At 45.5% G+C, this 16,024-nt stretch overlaps 1 protein-coding gene across 1 annotated transcript in view; it reads left to right on the plus strand.

Annotated features, from left to right (window-relative positions):
* The window catches only part of ablim2 (actin binding LIM protein family, member 2), a 357,715-nt gene that overhangs the window by 293,508 nt on the left and 48,183 nt on the right, over positions 1 to 16,024 (plus strand). The window contains exon 21 of the mRNA XM_078213235.1: positions 1,119 to 1,199. Coding sequence (XP_078069361.1) covers positions 1,119 to 1,199 — 81 coding nt within the window. The remainder of the gene's footprint in view (positions 1 to 1,118; positions 1,200 to 16,024) is intronic.

A 16,024-nucleotide genomic window follows, 5' to 3' on the forward strand; every position in this document is an offset into this window, starting at 1 on the left:
AGACACGAGGAGAATGTGCAAACTCCACACAGACAGTGACCCGAGCCGGGAATCGAACCCGGGACCCTGGAGCTGTGAAGCAGCAGTGCTAACCACTGTGCTACCGTGCCGCCCCGTGTTACATATTGGCCCAAACAATTCAAAATGTCGAACAGGCAAGAAAACAGTGGGTTTTCTCGCCGATTTTTTTCAACGAGGTAAGGAATGTGAACGTTCGGCAGTCTGTGCAAAGCAGGGGTTGTGATGCGATTCTTCCCGGTGGGAGGTGGGGGAGGGGATAGGGAGGGGGGAGCTAGCTGCTGAGCTCGGGGCCCACTGCTGATCGCTCCCTGTGCTGGTCCCCACCCCCAGCCAATTGCTGCCCCTGCAAAGTTTCCCCATCCTGCGATTGCCACCGCTGCAGAGTTCTCCCAATCGCCGCCCCCACCGGTCAACACCCTCCCCCACAGAATTCCCCATTCCCTCTCCCCCTGCAGAGCTTCTCTCCCTGTCATGGCGCCACTCTTCTTCAGGCTGCTCCCTCTTGGCACTGCCCCTGCCACTGCCAGAGACTCACGATAATGTCCAGGGCTCACTAATGGCACTTAAATGATATCATTAATATTAAAATCAGCCTCACCCCCCCGCCCCCCCTTTCTGGGTGCAAAGCTGCTTTTGCCGGCAAAACAGTGCCAGTAAGATGAGGCGAGGCGGGAAACCGGGCGTGAACCCAATTTTTCGCCTTTCATCCAATCAGCGTGGCGCGGCAGTAAGATCGCGCCTATAGACTTTCCCAATCACACGTCGAGCTTAGTGTATAGTGCGAGATGAAACAATTTAATGTAGGTAAGTATAAAATCATGCAGCTTGGTTACAAATTAAGCAGAAAAATTATAGGATTATTGACAAAATATTGACAAATCAGAAACAAACCCTCGATATAAATCTCAAGTCGATGTCTATATTTTGTTAAGAAATAAATTGGGATATTAGGTTAACTGAACAGCATGAAGTTGGACTAGATGAATGTATGATCCTTTCCTGGCTTACAATTTTCCATGATACTAACTTGGCATCAGAAATGGAAAAACAAGTGAAGTACAACTGAGTTACTATTGAGTTACCTTTGCTTGTTGCAGGTTTATCCTTATGAAATGTTAGCTGTTACAATGAAAGCTCGTGTCAAGTTACCCAAGGATGTGGACAGGACCAGACTGGAGGTAAGAATGCTTGTGCTGAATGAAAACATTTCCATGACACTCCTCTTATAATTATAATGTTCGTCATGTAAATATCTTTCTCTCATGCTTGATCTTGTGCCCAAAAGCTTGAGATGTAAAAGATAAAAGAATGTTGAAGTTAAAAACGAGAGTGTCAGTATCTGAAACAGACATTATCATTTTGGGTGAGACCCTTTATTGAATATATTCTGAGAAGTTATTCGCCTGTCCTTAGCTTTCACTAACCTTCTGTGCATTTCTGCAATTTTTATTTGAGATGCCCAGGATTTGCAGTTTCCTTACATTTTCTCAGTTTAAATGTATGTTTGAATGCTGAATCGTGTGTGCTTCAACAGTAAGGATTAGCATGTGATCTTGTATCATCATATTTGTGCATCCTTTAATAATATTCTGTTTGATAATCACAAATTGTAATAATTACAGCAATCAACAGAAGCAGGACTCATAATAATGTTTCTACCTAATTAACATTGATGTCATGCATTGCAGGGTGCACATTAGCAGGTAGATTATGATTAGAAACATTGTTAGAAATTGTCTAGCCAAATCCAGACAGATGTTGCTGATAATAGAGATCATCGGGGATTCAGACCAGAAATTTGCATTGCATCACGTCAAGCTCATGAAGCAAATTGTTATGCTTTCAGTTTTTTTGCCCCAAGGAAAAATGTAATTAGGTGATTTCAATGAACAAAAGAAAACTTAACTCAAGAGAAAATTATTTAATGATTTGTATTATACTGCTGATGTCTAGAACTGTCTTAGGGTGTTCAAAATGTACTCTCTAACAAGGGGAATTTCATGAAAGGGCATCTGAATAACTGTGAATGATATCACATGCTGTAATTCCTCTTGGTCTCACAGGCAGCAAAAATATCACCCCCGCTGGGCAGGGTCAGTGTCTGCGAGACTTCTTTCTCAAATTCTCCTAAATCCCCACAACCCAGCTCCCTATCATCCACGTCCTCTCTCTCCGCAATCTGGGTTTTTCCCCTGAGGTGTGACTATATTCTGGATAGTACCGTCCAGAAATTCCACACCCTCCTTTATGTATCAGAGTCTGTCCAACTTGCACTCCAGCTCAATGACTCTGAGCTGGAGAGATTTGAGATGAGAGACATCTGCAGATATATTTGCTGGGGACAGTCTCGCCATCCCACAGACTCCAGTCCAGACAAACAAAGTTCTCTGCCATTCTTAGACAAGCTTTATTGAGTTATTTAATTAATTAAAGTCTTTACTTAATGATTATTTATAGTTATATCCAGTAGTTTAACCAGTTGAGCTATAAATTTAATGTACTTACTACTTATTACCTGCCCTGTCCTAGTTTAAACTACTGTCCTAGTTTAGAGAAAAGGATACTTAAAACCCACCATCACCCATCTGTTTACCTAATTAATGCCTATGAACTTCAACTCTCAGATTTTGTTATTTCTCGCTCCCTCTCTTGTAAAAGACAGCAGCACCTCTTCCCTCCCGGTGCCAAATTCGGTCGCTCACCAAATTTCCAGAGTTAAGCCATCACTGTGCCCATTATAGGAAGCAGGAAATGCAGCTCAGCAAAGGCTTTCCAAGACTGGAAATGACTGAAGGTCCAATTTTTGCCCAGCCCACTCCGTATCTATGAGGCACATGAGAGGTTAAAATAGCGACCAGCTTATATCACTATGTTCCCTCAGTGTACCCCCTTCCATCATTTAATTGCTGGGATTCCAGCAACATGAAAACCTTTTGCCACAGGTGGGTGGTGGAGCTAAATTAAAATGTTAAATGTGTGACCTGATGAGGCAAATCTGCCAATGGAACATGACAGGAGGCAACTAAGTTGCCAGAAGAAGCCAAAATAGGCATATTTTTCTCTTATTTTTCTTATTCCTTGTGGTCTAGAAGGACCTGGAGTAAACTCCAGATTCCATCAGGCATTCCTGGTCTTCCCTCGGATTCTCTTTTCCAGTAGCTCTTTGGAGACCTCTCCCCACCTCTGCACACCAGCCCCCATATACTAGACTTGTGCTGGGTCTCCAGTAGTAGAAGCCTTCTTCATGCTGCCTACTGACTCTGTCGCCTTCTTCCATCGTGAAAAAGATACAAAAGTCTGAGGTCACATACCAACTCAAAAGCAGCTTCTTCCCTACTGCCATCAGACTTTTGAATGGACCTACCTCGCATTTAGTTGATCTTTCTCTCCACCCTGGCTATGACTGTGACATTCAGCACTCTCTCCTTTCCTGCTCTATGAACGGTATGCTTTAGTCTGTATAGTGCGCAAGAAACAATACTTTTCACTGTATACTAATACATGTGACAAGTCAAATCAAATCATTTGTGCCAGCTTCAGATGGGAGACAGTGCAGGCAGACAGGTCAAATTAACTCCAGGTGTTAAAGTGGCCCATTCCATGCTCAATGGGCTACTCCCGTCTGGCCTGCATCCTGCCTATCCGGTCTCTCACCTGCCCCGAATCCACTCCGTGTTAAATTCAGAGCTCTATCACTTTCTTTGTTATCGGCAAACAATGATTTCCTTTCGGCCACAAGAATAGAAACTTGTCCAACCCCTCCAACTGTAGCCCTGCATTCATTCAGTCTCCCTGGGAGCTGCCTATGTGAGTCTTGTAATCTTTTCAGCATGTAAAGTTCATTAAATCTCTCTCATTTGTTTCTGCTTAGCGGATCCAAGGAGCATGTTTCAGATCTGTCAACATTAGAATACTATAAGGAGTGACATAGATGACAATTTATTCATGTGTCAGAACTGTACATTACTTTTAACAGTGATGTGCATCACATTTGAAAGTAAAATCTAAGGCTGGAGAAGTCTGTTTGTTCCTGACTTCCCATCAAGTTTTCTTGGCTTCAGAGGATTTCAGCGTTCCTTCCCTGCACTGCATCTCACTAGTGCCCCCTTCTGACTAATTCTCCTCAAGCACCTTTTTCCTCAACATTTTGGCATCTAATTGGGGATTTTGAATGGAAAACTAAACTCTAATAAAACATTAAAGTCTTAGTAATTACAAGGAGGGAGGGAGGAAATATTAACAGTCAATAAACAGGAAAGGTGCATTCACAGGAAAGGTAGAGGTGCAGATAAATTTGATGAGAGGCTCTCAGTGGAATTTATGTACACAGTTCCGTAACCAGCTGGTTTGAGAAGTGGGACAGAGAGCTTGCAGTACCCTCCATCCTTGCAACAGTTTTTGTTTCTTTAATAGAGTAAACGGTTTCATCAAATTTAAGACAGCTACCAGCTACAGTGGCACAGTGGTTAGCACTGTTGCCTCACAGCAAGAATTTTAACAACACCAGGTTAAAGTCCAACAGGTTTATTTGGTAGCAAATACCATTAGCTTTCGGAGCGCTGCTCCTTCGCCTCACAGCACCAGGGACCCGGGTTCGATTCCCGGCTTGGGTCACTGTCTGCGTGGAATTTGCACGTTCTCCCCGTGTCTACGTGGGTTTTCTCCGGGTGCTCCAGTTTCCTCCTACAGTCTGAAAGATGTGCGGGTTAGGTTGATTGGCCATGCTAAATTGCCCCTTAGTGTCAGGGGGATTGACATTGTAACTGTATCTTCTGATGCATTGAAGTTTGGAATTGATTATTTTCCTGGGTACATAGATTTGTATTGTGTAAGTAATGCCTCTGTCATATGTAGTTGTTGGGAATGTGAACTCTCAAATTTATATCAACCTCAGTACAGTGTCTTCTGCCTTGGAACATATTGCAGTAGGGAGAAATAAAGATCAGAGGATGTCAGCATTTACAGGAAGAGATGCAGATGTGGTTGGTTAGTTTTGGGAAGGGGAAGCAACACTTAACTGTTGCTTTGTTTATTTGCACCTCCCAAGCCCTGGGAAACTCAATCCAGAGGCGTTAAATCCAAATGACTGCTAAAATCTGAGGCTTGTGGCCTTCTTCTGTGCTGTAACAATTCTGTGATTAACATATTGGGCATAATCTTTTCAGGTAGGAAAAGCAGAGGGTAGCCTGTTGGTTGCATTGATAGCTTTTCCGACTGTATTTTTAAACAATTTTTTTTTAAATGGAAGGAGCGGGTCCCACGATGTCATGCTGGTGGGACGGGCTCTGATTGAGAATTTGAGTTTTTTAAAGATCGGGATGCCGTTTTTAAAGGGCACCCCTTTTTAAAAATATATAAAAACAGGAACACCTGACAGAACCATCCCCCCCCCCCCCCCATCGACACGATACCCGCCGCCCCAACCTATGGACACGGAAACTTCCTGTCCCACGGAACTCCCTTCCCCTCAGCACTGCCCCCGGCAGTGCCCAGGCAGTGCTGGGGGCACTGTGAGAGTACTGTCTGGTCATGAACCCCTCCTGCCTGGGGGCTGTACTCTCCTATGTGCTTCCAGCAGATTTTGTTGGGCAAGTGCATGTCATAGGGGAGCTGGTGTGATTCACGTCGGCGTACTCTCACATCGGCATGAACGGACAGTCCAATGTCGGGGGAACAACGCCTGATACGCATTGTCAATCAGATGTAAATGGAAATCCCGACTTTAAAAGTCGGGATCCCCCATTATGTCATTGTTTCCCCCCCCCCCCCCCCACAAGCGAGGAACTTTTATCGGCTTAAAAGCCATTTTGAGTCTCCTGCTCAATTCTCCTCCCCTTCGCTCTTCCCACCCCCAGAAACGGGGGTGGAAAGTTCCCCCCATTATAATTATTAAACCACTCCTCATGAGCAGGTTACTCGCCTGCCCCCTACGCGCATTGGTTAAAACAAAAACTGAAAATGCTGGAAATTGCAGCAGGTCTGGCAGCATCTGTGGAGAGAGAATAGTAACTGATCTTTGGGTTTTTTTCTGCTCCTGGAGGGCTTAAACTCCCCCCCCCCCCCCCTCCCTAAAATTCAGAGCTTTCAATACATTACAATTGCTTTATTCTCTTTAACGGCCCCTCTACACCAAGTTTAAATTAGATTGTTTTACAATTTAACTTTTGTTAGGATTTTTGAGCATCATAGTGAAGGATGATAGTCAGAGTCACTGTGAAACACTCCCAATTTAAGGATAGCCACAGTTAGGTGCAGAGTAAAATTCCCTGCACTCTGCCTTGATAATGTCTGACCCTCTACAGCGGCTATATTCACAGCCAGGTGTCCCTGGGGAGGGAGCATGTTGCATCCAAGAGCACCATCGAGGCCTTCCATGCTCGTTGGGCACCACAGGGACTGGGGTGTATTATCGACCCCTTTAATCACATCTTCATTTAATGTTTTAAGTTTCCTTTCTCCTTTGCTTTTTGGTTCAGGCAGTTCCCTTTTTGGGGGCTGTCTCTCTTGCTTTGCCCCTGAGTTTGTTTAATTTGGTTTATTTAGAACCATAGAACCCTCTGAGGTAGCAATCCGAGGGGGCTGGCAACGTTCAGGTCCAGCAGAGCCAATGGGAATGGTGGACACTGCTGGACCTGCATCCAATCAAACTTTGTTTAAAGCTCTGCAATATCCTTGTGCAGACCAAGTGATTTGATGTGGTTTAAAAGTGTTCCTAGCTAGGATATCATCAGACTTTGGTTAATATGACATGAAACCTTAAGATAAAAGGATATTAATTGGGACATGTCCTGCACAATGTTCTTACACACCTCTCTAAAACTTCTTAAACCATAATTACTTAGTCATGACTCTGCATATCACTCAGTAGCTTATTTTTTGCACTGTCCCCTGCCCATTTGCCTTTTGTGCATCCTTTTTGGAGCAACCATCATTTTAGCTGCAAAGACAGCTTTAGGCAAGCACATTTTCTTTTTTAGTCACCTGATTCTGATTCTTCATTTATATAATGACATCAGTAGTCCTTTGGTTAATGCAGGATTTAACTGAGTCTAATTTCCTATCACCATCTCCACTCTTAGGCATTATTGGTCTCAGTAGAGCTGTAGTTGTCTGGCAGGGAGATTGCCTGGAGGTATCCGCCACCTTTTTTTACCTTTCTCCAGTTACATTCCTCTATTTAAACCAATTACTGGATCTCAGCTCGTGATAATTGGGATCAAGTCCTAAAGGGTTAGACACAACCGCAAAAGACAGTGTCCTTCTTCCTCCGGTGCTTATGTCAGCCCAATTTAACAAGTTTTTTTTTTGTATTTTTATTCCAATTCAATCAAATCAAGTCCAATTCAGAGTCTCAACAAGTTGAGACATTCCCGATCCAAGCTGACAAGACAGGGGTATTTTTAAGAACATGCATTAATAGTGGAGGAGTCTGACTGCTAGATTTTTATCAGCAGCTGGCACTCTCAGCAGCTCTTGGGCTCTGTACAGTTATTCTTGCAGCGCTGTGCCAATTAGGGGTACGACTGCATACAGTAGGTAGAGTTTTACCAAAAAAAAAACTAAGTGACATGACAGCAAGAATACCGGAGACATCTGCACCAGTCCGTCTTGCGCGCTCCGCACTGCAAACATTTTTTCAATCAATTTTGGGAGAGTGGTGAGATGCCAGCCTGTTTTGGGAGAGGTGGGGCCTAAAGCCTGGCTGCAGAGTGTCGGGCACCATTTTGGAAGGGGACCTCGACCTCACAGTGCGCTGGGAGACCCCCTACTCCCATCCCCTCCGGACATCGGGACCTACTCTCATCAACGAGATGTTTCCCCACCAGCATCAGAGGATTGGGGCCCTCCCAAAAGACCACCCCTTCATGCCACACCCCCTCATAACAGCCCCCCTCCCCATTACAACCCCCATGGCACTGCCCATGGCATACTGGCAGTGCCCAGCTGGGCACTGCCCAGCGATGTCTCCGACCACCCAGGGGCTTCAGTGGCCTCTGAGGCCCCCACCATGGCCGTAGCGCCTTGTCTCTGCTGGTGGAGAGCAGCAGAGATTCTTGCTGGTCCCGCACTGCACCCGAAGATCAGAAGGTTCCGGGAGAATCTGGCATCAAACAGGTTATGCGTATTGAAATGCTATTTTAAATATGCTAGTTGGCTGGATCCAGTTTGCGCCTTTAGAAAGGGACTGGGATGATCGCAAACCATTTGGCACCAGGTGTGAAACCTATTTTTAGGCCCGCATGCTATTTCTGGGATTGGCGCGATCTGCACCAGGTGTAGCAAGGTCGGAAAATCATCCCCGTATCTAATTGGTAAAATATCCACCCTTTCGTTCCTGGGGCTTGCCTGAAAATATCCCATGTCACTTACCGTCATGTCACTTGGTTTTATTAATTCCAAAACAAAATAGCAATTTCTTGTAGAAAAACTTTGGTGTTTTTGGAATGCATTTGATAAGCTTCTGTACAAGAGGCCATCAACAAAATATGAAAGCACATGAATATTAATTGCTCATTTAACACCCTCAATTGGTGGCAGGGTAGGAAACCTGTCAACAGGCCTTCCTGCCACGCACCTAATCACAGAACCTTACTGTCTTTGGTTTATGACATCGGGCCTCAGAAAGGCTGCATTAGACTATTAGATTTGGAGAAAGTACCAGAACACGTGATCCAGGGTGAGGTATCTAAATGGATACAAAATTGGCTTCAAGAGTGGTTGTAGAGGGTTGTTTTTCAAACTGGAGGCCTGTGACCAGCGGTGTGCCTCAGGGATCAGTGTTGGGTCCACTGTTATTTGTCATTTATATTAATGATTTGGATGAGAATATAGGAGGCATGGTTAGTAAGTTTGCAGATGACACCAAGATTGGTGGCATAGTGGACAGTGAAGAACGTTATCTCCAATTGCAGCGGGATCTTGATCAATTGGGCCAGTGGGCTGACGAATGGCAGATGGAATTTAATTTAGACAAATGCGAGGTGATGCATTTTGGTAGATTTAACCAGGGCAGGACTTATTCAGTTAATGGTAGGGCATTGGGGAGAGTTACAGAACAAAGAGATCTAAGGGTACATGTTCATAGCTCCTTGAAAGTGGGGTCACAGGTGGATAGAGTGGTGAAGAAGGCGTTCAGCATGCTTGGTTTCATCGGTCAGAACATTGAATACAGGAGTTGGGACGTCTTGTTGAGGTTGTACAAGACATTGGTAAGGCCACACTTGGAATACTGTGTGTAATTCTGGTCACCCTATTATAGAAAGGATATTATTAAACTAGAAGGAGTGCAGAAAAGATTTACTAGGATGCTACCGGGACTTGATGGTTTGAGTTATAAGGAGAGGCAGGATAATACTGGAACTTTTTTCTCTGGAGCGTATGAGGCTGAGGGGTGATCTTATAGAGGTCGATAAAATAATGAGGGGCATAGATAAGGTAGATAGTCAATATCTTTTCCCAAAGGTAGGGGAGTCTAAAACTAGAGGGCATAGCTTTAAGGTGAGAGGGGAGAGATACAAAAGTGTCCAGAGGGGCAATTGTTTCACAGAGAGTGGTGAGTGTCTGGAACAAGCTGCCAGAGGTAGTAGTAGAGGCGGGTACAATTTTGTCTTTTAAAAAGCATTTAGAAAGTTACATGGATAAGATGGGTATAGAGGGATATGGGCCAAATGCGGGCAATTGGGATTAGGTTAGAGGTTTTAAAAAAAATGGCGGCATGGACAAGTTGGGCCGAAGGGCCTGTTTCCATGCTGTAAACCTCTATGACTCTAACAATACCAGGGCTTAAAGGATTAAATTATGAGGACAGGTTGCTTTAACTTTGTTTTTATTTCAGTAAATTTAGAATGTTGAGAGGTAGTCTGATTGAGGTGTTTAGAATAATGGATTTAATGGGATGGATGTTGAAGAATTACATCCTCTGGTGGGGAACTAGGCAGGTCTGTGAGTCTTTCCAGAGCCTCTGGAGTGATTGGAGGAGTCTGTCTCGACCATGAGTGCCATGATATCTCAAGTCTTTGCACTGATGTCTGCCTTCATGGAAAGGGCTAACACCTGCAGGAAGCATCAGACAAGACATACTGGTCCTGACTAGTCCACACCTCAGTCTGCAAGCTTAAACAGAATGGATAAAAGCCCCACTTTGGCCTTTGGACAGCTCACTCAAGTGCAGCAGAGTGCTCTCCAGCTCTCGACCAAGAGGATATTGAAGGAGGGGGCCATGGGAGAGGATGGAGGGACAGACTATAGAAATGGTGACTCACCTCAAAGCACTCCCACCTTCCCCCTTGCACAGGATTGGCGAGTTGGCAGCGTAGTGATAATGTCACTTGACTGGTAGTCTAGAAGCCCAGGGACATGGGTCCAAATCCCAACACAGTAGCTGGTGGAATTTAAATTAAATTAATAAAATCCAGAAGTAAAAATTAATCTCAGTAATAGTGACCATGAAACTATCATTGATTGTTGGAAAAACCCAGCTGGTTCACTAATATCTTACCTGGTCTGGCTTACACGTGACTCCAGACCCACAGCAATGTGGTTGATTCCTAGCTGCCCTAAGAAATGGGGCTAACAAGCCATTCAATTCAAGGGTAATTAGGGACGGGCAAAAAATGCTGGCCTTGCCAGCAACATCCCAAGAAAGAATTAAAAGAAAAATGAAACAGTCTTTGGCCAGACCCTCGGGAGCTCCAAAATCCAAAGAATGTCAGCCACAAGCCTTTCAGTAGCCAGAGCAGCTGAATGAACTTAAACTCATGACATGCTGGACTCAAGCAGCCTGCCTCTAGTTCTGCAGAAGCCACAGCAGTAATATTGTGTATGAGGAAGGCTGTAGTTTCACAATTGTCACTTTTGTTGTCAATGATTATGCACCATAAACTTTATTTCTAACCTCGGGGGGGGGGGGGGGGGGGGGGGAGGAATGTTTCATCGATTGCGTTGATTTCCCTGGGGGCAGACAGCACCGCAGGCCGCTACTACTTGCGCGGTCCTTGTGGTTTACTTCAATTGTGACATTGAATCACTAAATTATCCAATTCAAGGAACTGAACATTGAATTTGTTCAATGATATTAGAAAACATCAAATACATCTAATTTAAAACAAATTACTTTAATCCTGTCAATTTTATATAATTTTATGTTTATTAAAGATTAGTTTGGCTTTAAGGCTGGGGTTTTCAATTCCTCCCCAAAGTCGGTGGACCTTTGACTGTTCCATCAATTTTTCCATCCCGCCTGTGACGATTTCTGCTTTGGGTGGACTGGAAAATCCTGGCCAAAGTTTCTGAAAGAGGATATTAATTTTCAACACTTAAAATAATGTGATTGCACTGGAGAGGGTGCAGAGGAGATTCACCAGGACGCTGCCTGGGATGGAACATTTAAGTTATGAAGAGAGGTTGGATAGGCATTGGTCGTTTGTGTTGGAGCAGAGAAGAATGAGGGGCGACCTGATTGAGATGTACAAGATTATGAGGGGCATCGTCAGAGTGGATAGGGAGCAGCTGTTCCCCTTAGTTGAAGGGTCAGTCACGAGGGGACACGGGTTCAAGGTGAAGGGCAGCAGGTTTAGAGGGGATGTCAGGGAAAACATTTTTACCCAGAGGGTGGTGACAGTCTAGAATGCGCTGGTTGGGAGAGTAGTAGAGGCGAGTTGCTTCACAACCTTTAAAAAGTACCTGGATGAGCACTTGGCTTGACTTAACATTCAAGACTATGGGCCAAGTGCTGGTAAATAGGATTAAGTGGGAGATCAGTGAAGCCTCGATGGGCCTCTTCTGGACTCTATGGGTCCGATTTTATCAAACGGGCACGAAAACGTAGTAAAGTCGGGCGTGAGGCCATTAACGCAATCCGCGTCTGCGCAGATGCCCACTTTACCAAGGACCAAAAAATGGCCGCGATCCGATTCAAGCCCATTTGCATGCATTTAAATTGAATTAATGAACTGCCCGCCCAACTTTACCAGCATTACCCCCTTTACCATCACGTTCGCTGTCCAGATTCGGCACAAAGCAGACCTGCTCGGCAAAGGTCTGTTTCGGGCACTCCAGCTTCTGAAGAGATAGGTTCAGAGCTTCCATCGGCTCTCTGACTCAGATTGGTGGTGGGGGGAGGGGGAGGCGGGCTAGACCACTCTCTGGGGGGGGGGGGGGGGGGGGGGGGTGGAGGGAGGCCAGATTGTTGTCTGGTGTGGAGGGAGGCCAGGTTGTTGTCTGGTGTGAGGGGAAGGCCCGATCATTCTCTGGGGGGGGAGGGGGAGGCGGGCCAGATCATTCTCTCGTAAGGGGGAGGAGGGGGGCGGGAGAAGGGAGGCCTGATCATTTTCTGGTGCGGGGGGGGAGGAGGTGGGTCAGATGTATCTCTGGTGAGGAGGAACTTCTTCTCCCAGAAGATGGTGAATCTCTGGAATTCTCTGCCCACTGAAGTGGTGGAGGCTACCTAGTTTAATATGTTTAAATCAGGGATAGATGGATTCCTGATCGGTAAGGGAATTAGGGGTTATGGGGATCAAGCGGGTAAGTGGAACTGATCCACTTCAGATCAGCCATGATCTTATTGAATGGCGGGGCAGGCTCGAGGGGCTAGATGGCCTACTCCTGCTCCTATTTCTTATGTTCTTATGTGGGGGGGAGGGAGGCCAGATCGCTCTCTGGGTGGGGGGGGTGGAGGGAGGCCAGATCATTGTCTGGTGGAGTGGAGGGGGGGCAGGGGGACAGCTGCCACTCTGCGGGCGATCGGTGGGGGCAAAAGGGGGCAGAGGGTTGCGATCGGTCTGGGTAGTGGGGGGGCGGGATGGGTGGATAAGGGGGACAGTGATGTTGTGGGGGTGGGGGTGATGTCTGTGGGGGCCATCACTCTTGCCTTTCGCTCCTGGGCCGCTTTATCCGCTTTTTGCGGCCCGGGAGCAATGTGACAGCGGCGCGTTTTTCAATTTATTTTCTCACTGCGCACGCGCAGTTCAGAACTCCGATTGTTTCAGGTGATAAGCCCCGCCCACAGCGCAATTCAGACTCGCAATTTTTTTTTTCAAGCTAAGTGCACATGGGGGCACCGGAGAACAGATTTCCAAGTCGGATCTGAATTGCGCCCAGATTCAGCACTTACCAAAATGGTAAAATCAGGCCCTATGATTCTATGAAATAAGTCATGAGTAAAATGAAAACTACACTCTAATCTCAACCATGAAGTAATAATTTCTAACAAAAACAAGGTAGTGCCAATGTGGAAATCTGAAATAAAAACAAAGAAATACTAGAACCAATCAAAGGTCCACTCAATCTGAGTCGTTAACTCTGTTAACAGATGCTGCCTGACCTGCTGAATATTTTCAGCAGTTTTTGTTTTTAAATTTAACTGTTATAAGCATGTTACATTCCTCTTTATCAAATCACTGAGATATCGGCTGGAATTCTCCGTCCGTTCAGGGCCCACCTCCACTGCAAACGGAGAGTTTGACACTCAGCCAGATTTCCATTCACAGCAGCAGGACGAGAGAATCCCAGCCACGGGAGAGGTTGGAGAATCCAGCCAATTATTGGTGGACTACATGAAACTACAGATGACTGGAAGACAAATGCTCAGAACTTCCTTTAGCCATGTGTAATATACCAAATAGACACAGGGAAACAATCACTGCTCCTAAAAGTAGAGGCAGAAAATTGGCCCTCGAGCCTCTAAATGTATCTAGATATTCAGGGTGAGCTACCGACACACATCTCACCTCCACAGGTATCTCGCCCCATTGCAGTGGCCCTCAGGTAAGTTTCAAGAGCGGTGAGAAAACATTGGCTGGCAGTGGCCATGCACCTCCCAAACATAGGTTGGGAGGTGCATGGTCATTGCCAGCAGAAGCACTGTGGAGTCAGGATGAATATTCCAGGTCTTCCCAGCTCCACAGATAGAAAAAGTAATTTACCTTCTTGGTGGTGGTCTCTAGCTAATTAACATCCATGCACCAAAGCAGAGAAGGCCTGCCAGTTTCTGGTCAGGGCCCTTAAACATTGAAAGGACATTCAGTAGTCTCTACAAGGATCTAATGTGTGTTTTAGGCAGCCACCCTAGATATCGGACACATGCTCAACCACAACTTTGGATGCCATAAAATTTGACATTTTTGCACTCATGTTAGTCCATAGGACAAGTGCAAGGAGGACCAATCTCTACTTCAAACCCTTCCATGCATTCAAGGGTTTAATTTATGAAATTGGCCTCACTGCTGGTCTGAGTGGTTTTTATTTAGAAAATCAAATAAATGGTTATTGCCATCTTAAATGGCATCAAAATTAAAAAGAATAGGAGAGTTTGCTAAAGCCAAGCTTTGATTAATTATGATAGGAGGACATAGCTTTAAATTGAGGGGTGAGAGATATAGGACAGATGTTAGAGGTAGGTTCTTTACTCAGAGAGTTGTAAGGGCGTGGAGGAGCTACATATTTTCTGAGCACCAAAAAACCTGAGCTCTGGGTATAGCATGTTTAAGATTATTTATCAGTGTCACAAGTAGGCTTACAATAACACTGCAGTGAAGTTACTGTCAAAATTCCCTAGTTGCCACACTCCAGTGTTCGGGTACACTGAGGGAGAATTTAGCATGGCCAACGCACCTAACCAGCACGTCTTTCGGACTGTGGGAGGAAACCAGGGCACACGGAGGAAACTCACGTAGACATGGGGAGAACGTGCAGACTCTGCACAAGACAGTGACCCAAGTTGGGCATCAAACCCGGGTCCCTGGTGCTGCGAGGCAGCAGTGCTAACCACTGATACATGTATAGAGCAGTCATTTGTGGGAGAGCACGATAGGGCTGGGAAAACCAGGGATGTGGAGGTCCTACCACAGCTAATGACAGAACTTTATTGCAATTATTTTCTCCCATTTTCCATCTGACAGCCAGCCAAATCAACACGCTGGCCACTGCTGGGCAGAAAGACAAGAGGCAGGAGAGATCACAATCTCTGGGAACAGACCCTGGGAACATGGAATGATAAAGCTAGTGGGTAGTTGGGTAGGAGAGAAATTATCATGGGGAGGGATGGAGTAGAACATAGAACATTACAGCGCAGTACAGGCCCTTCGGCCCTCGATGTTGCACCGACCAGTGGAACCAATCTAAAGCCCCTCTAATCTACACTATTCCAATGTCATCCATATGTTTATCCAATAACCATTTGAATGCTCTTAATGTTGACGAGTCCACTACTGCTGCAGGCAGGGCATTCCACGCCCTTACAACTCTCTGAGTAAAGAACCTACCTCTAACATCTGTCCTATATCTCTCACCCCTCAATTTAAAGCTATGTCCTCTCGTGTTAGCCAACACCATCCGAGGAAAAAGGCGCTCACTATCCACCCTATCTAATCCTCTGATCATCTTGTATGCCTCTATTAAGTCACCTCTTAACCTTCTTCTCTCTAACGAAAACAACTTCAAGCCCCTCAGCCTTTCCTCATACGATTTTCCCACCATACCAGGCAACATCCTGGTAAATCTCCTCTGCACCCTTTCCAACACATCCACATCTTTCCTATAATACGGCGACCAGAACTGTACGCAATACTCCAAATGCGGCCGCACCAGAGTTTTGTACAGTTGCAGCATGACCTCCTGGCTCCGAAACTCAATCCCTCTACCAATAAAAGCTAACACACCGTACGCCTTCTTAACAACCCTATCAACCTGGGTGCCAACTTTCAGGGATCTATGCACATGGACACCCAGATCCCTCTGTTCATCCACACTACCAAGTATCTTACCATTAGCCCAGTACTCTGTATTCCTGTTACTCCTTCCAAAGTGAATCACCTCACAGTAAGAGTAAGAGATTGGAGTTTTGATGGGGGAAACCTATGGTTATTGCAGTAAGATAAAGACAAAGGGGAGGTTGAAGACTTCCTCTAGGGGCCAGTGAAGGTCACCTGTTCCTCCTTGCCCACAGAGAATGCTGTGATTGATCGTATTGATCTGACAACCCAACACACTTTACTGCTGCTTTCCC

This window comes from Mustelus asterias, chromosome 1 (genome assembly GCF_964213995.1).
Source record: "Mustelus asterias chromosome 1, sMusAst1.hap1.1, whole genome shotgun sequence".
Lineage (NCBI taxonomy): Eukaryota > Metazoa > Chordata > Chondrichthyes > Carcharhiniformes > Triakidae > Mustelus > Mustelus asterias.